Source organism: Chaetura pelagica, unplaced genomic scaffold (assembly GCF_000747805.2).
Source record: "Chaetura pelagica isolate M959 unplaced genomic scaffold, ChaPel_1.0 scaffold83, whole genome shotgun sequence".
Lineage (NCBI taxonomy): Eukaryota > Metazoa > Chordata > Aves > Apodiformes > Apodidae > Chaetura > Chaetura pelagica.
In genome coordinates, this window is record NW_009952893.1 from 4,194,046 (window position 1) to 4,198,216 (window position 4,171).

At 35.5% G+C, this 4,171-nt stretch overlaps 1 protein-coding gene across 1 annotated transcript in view; it reads right to left on the bottom strand.

Annotated features, from left to right (window-relative positions):
* ARFGEF1 (ADP-ribosylation factor guanine nucleotide-exchange factor 1 (brefeldin A-inhibited)) overlaps window positions 1–3,906 on the bottom strand; it is a gene marked incomplete at its 5' end in the record, with an annotated part of 62,264 nt that extends 58,358 nt beyond the window's left edge. The window contains one exon of the mRNA XM_009995560.1: window positions 3,884–3,906. Within this exon, the coding sequence (XP_009993862.1) occupies window positions 3,884–3,906 (23 nt within the window). The remainder of the gene's footprint in view (window positions 1–3,883) is intronic.
* Window positions 3,907–4,171: the final 265 nt, after the last annotated feature.

Below are 4,171 nucleotides of genomic sequence, written 5' to 3' on the forward strand. Positions count from 1 at the left end.
AATATTTCTCTTTTCGCCCCCCCCCCCCCAATTTATCCTGAACATACATATACAACATAGTACTCGAGTAGTTCTTATGATTCAAGTTTGCTCCAGTACCTTACAGAAAGTACATCTATTTTGAAGATTAAACCACAGCTGAACTTCAATCATAGACATACTCAAAAACCACAACAACCCAACCAACAACAAAAAAAGAAAACATGCCCAAAACTTCGTTCTATCTGTACTTCAGATAACTTTACAGAATTTAAAAGTACAGTTGTTACCAGTGTATCTCACTTGGGCAATGTATCCAAATGACTAACCGTACAAAATTTGAGAAAATTATTAACTGTTGAAGTCTTATTGATTACATCACCTTTAGAAAGGGCATGCTCATTAATACTTTGCTAAAAAGGACAATTTAAAATGCTTATTTTGTGTTTGTGTGCATTATTGCAGTTTGCCTTTGAAAGCACGATGTTTGGATTTTACTTCTCATAGAATGGCTCATCACCTTTATATAAAGCATTCCTGAACTTTTTTGTGCACACACACACATATCTTTACATAAAGGGTAAAGAACATTGTTGTACACAGACTTGATAAGTGTTATAATGAAAAAAATAGTGTAATTTCATATTCTGTAGTGAAGGATTACAAAATTAGTGCAGTAATTCAAATAGATCTTTACAGAAAAACTAATTTCAAATCCAGGCCCTGTTCATTTGTGACAAAGTAAAGCAGAAGCTTTAAGAAGCTACATAGATGGTAGAAAATACACATTTTTCTCATGTTGCTGAAATAGAAGAAGGAACTGCTAAGAGTTTATTATAAACCCAAAGAATTAATGCAGTTCCATGCATTACGGAGAAAGCCGTAAACTAAACAATATGATACATGATCACAATGCTTCAGCGTTTTAAGAAGCAAGCTGCATTGTCCTTCTGAAGATGTTTGGTACCTCATTCAAACAGCCCTCCTTGTTTAGGTTGCTTAAAAAGGGCACCTAAACTGTAAGTCTTGACAGTGAATAATTAGTGTTACGATTCTACTTTCTACTAAATAAGAATTTAGGTCTCTCTCTATATTTTTTTTCCTGGAGAAGAGCAGAGGCTTGTTTTTCTGCTGGATGTGGAACAGTACTTATTGCCCAATACTGTTTTGCTTGAAAGAAAGCTCTTTTGGACAAAACCCAAATCAGAGTAAGTTGCAGAGGAAGTACACAATTCTTCTATGTTCTTAAACCTCTCTGAAATTCCTTCAGAGCTTTTCTCTAAGGAATGGAAGGGTGGTATCGCTTGCTCATGTCTTATTACAGACCAATCTCCACCTTCATCTAGTGATTATGTTTAGTGATACCACTAAAATTAGGTTAAAAGAGCAGTCTGGAGATAAAGCCAGCATTTTTCAGAAGCAAGGAGCAGGCCATGATGAGATTCCAAAATTTAAGATCCTATGCCACAGCAAGCTACTGCAGAAGCCTGAAGCTTCTCTTAATTTAAGACTCTTTAATATTGCCCAAAATAATAATTATTAGTAAGTAAGGAAGATGGTGCTCCATTAGTCTCTGGAAAGATAACTCAATAACCTCATCATACAGTTGATGATGGAAGGGAAGCAGATAGCAGAGAGGGGAAAAGGAAACCTAAAAGTTCTTTTCTATTTAATGTCAGTGAAAAAATTACTTCAGCTATTGTTTTGTTTTGACTTTTTTTTTCTCAGCAGACTTTAAAAGCAGAAACTGTCCTTAACGCTTTCTTCCACCAAGGCATATACCAAGCATAAAGATTACAAAATATGCTGATACTTACATATTGGTCATAGAACAAGCTAATGTATATATCAATGAATTCTAAAAATTATTTTGGCAGCATTTGCTGTGTAGTGGTTATAAAAATCAGCCTGTCCTTTTCTGTTGTGTTCCTCTGCATCCCATTTTGAAATGCTGGTTCTGACAAACAGCAAAACACAAGCAGCAATTTTCCATGCAAAATTTCTGGGAGGTGGAAATGACCTATTTTTCAATGCACTCCAGATTAACTGTGAGATCAGTTTCCTTGAACAGGGGCTGGAAAAACTTAAAGAATTATCACTAGAAGTCCCTTTGTTAGGATGTTTAAGTCTCAATCACAGAAACAAGAGTTTGACAATAATTCAGTAAAATAAGAGGTTTCTCTAATGTGTGCCCTACGAGAACAAGTATTTTCTACTTCACCTACAAGATTTGACTGTACAGTAAGAATAGGGCAAATCAATTCACAGTTACCAAGTCCAGCATATGCCTTCATAGCAGGAAAAGGCTACTGTAAGAACAGACAGCACTCAAGAAAAAAAAAATAATCACAATTTTTTTGGAAAATGTATATTGACTGAGACATAGAACATTATATCCCAAAAATCACAATTTCAAATATTAGCAGAACATAATTTAAGCACCCAAAAGTTGACAAATGGCAGAACCACGCTTGTATATCTCATTATAATTCCTCTCATTATTTTTAACACATTATTTAACTATAAGATCAGATATTACTTTTCCTTATTCAGTGCACAGAAAACACCATTGAATATTTAACATTAAGCATTTTTTTCTTATCACCATTCACAATGTTGACTTCTGCTTTATTTATTCTAAATAAAACCTATTGTATTATATAGCCTATTCTAAGCAAATCGTATTATAAAAACACATTATTAACTTCTGTCTAAGACTGTCTTGAGATGCTTGGTGCAATATTATCTGAATGCTACACAAACATTAAATTTATTTTGACAACTTTACTATGAGTCGATGGTATTGGCTTTATTTTGCTGATGGAAACCAAAGCACAGTACCTCAGTCAGATGCACCAATTTTTAGGTGCCCAATTTGATAAGCTGTGAAACTACATTATTCAGCATATTTGATATTAAATCGTCCTTTTCATTTTTTGAAACAAAGTTTCCACTGGCTTCGTTTCCAGCTAGAAGTACTTACACTTTTCAAGCCAAAACTTGTAGATTTCAGCTCAAATACCCAGGAGACAAAGCAGAAATCATTACCAGTCAATTTTGACAGCTGTGATTTAAACGGTTTGCCTAAAGCAGAAATTCAGTTACAGGGCAGAATGCAGGTCCCCAAGCAGCACTCATCTGCTGAAGCCGTAAAAAACACTTTCATTATCAGTTTCACCCACTGATGCCTTTCTTTCAACATGTGGTGTAAACAGTCTTCACCACACACCCCTGACTCATGGTTTGTAATGTGCACTGAGTGAGGAAGAAGATCCCATGGAACATGTAATTAAATACTAATAACGGATTCCGCAGTTTACCAATATTTAAAAATGTACTTGGTATCAGAAGTGTGCTGAATTTTCATTTTGGCTTCTACCCTCACCCATAGAGAAACTGTCTCCAGAAATCTCTATTCCCTAACAAGGTCCTTTCCAGACACTATCCTTTCAAATTACACTAGTTTTCTCTACCTGTTCCTACTTCCTTACCCCAGCCTGCTCCCCTTGCTTACTCACAGTTCAAGTCTTTAACTTGTGTTCCAGCCTTTGCCCCCTCCTCTGATCTACTTCAAGATCTTTTTAAGCTCAGGACCCTCCACCAACACTTCCTTTCCATGCTATGCACAAAGACCTTTTCTAACTTTGATCACCATCCCTACCCTCTCCGGCCAAACAGTATCAGCCTGCTCCCTCTAAATTATCTTCTTCTGCCCCTACTCCCAGCCCCTGTGCCTTGCACCATAAAATCAGTCACATAAGCAGCATTTTTAGCACATTTCCAGATACCACCAATCTTACAAAATAGATTGAAAATGCTTTTCTGAGAGAGCCCACACTCCCAATGCAGAGCACATTTTAAGAAGATAAAGTACTATTGCTTAATATGGTGAACTATCACATACCTTTGCTTTTCTGTTTCAGCCTTTATTTCCTCTGTAAAATGAAACAAAGGCATAGTTACGGAAATGGAAGAAGAATCATAAATATAAAATAAAATAACTGAAAATTATTGGAAAGCCAAACTATCTAGGTAAAACATATGAGACAAGGATAAGTTTAAAACAGAAAATACATGTGAACAAGCAGTTTCATAAGAGCTTCTGCTCTTCACCTGCATTGGTTGCAACTTGTATGAAAAGTATTTTAAAATCTATATTCAAAACTTTATACTTAAACGTGCATTCAGTCAT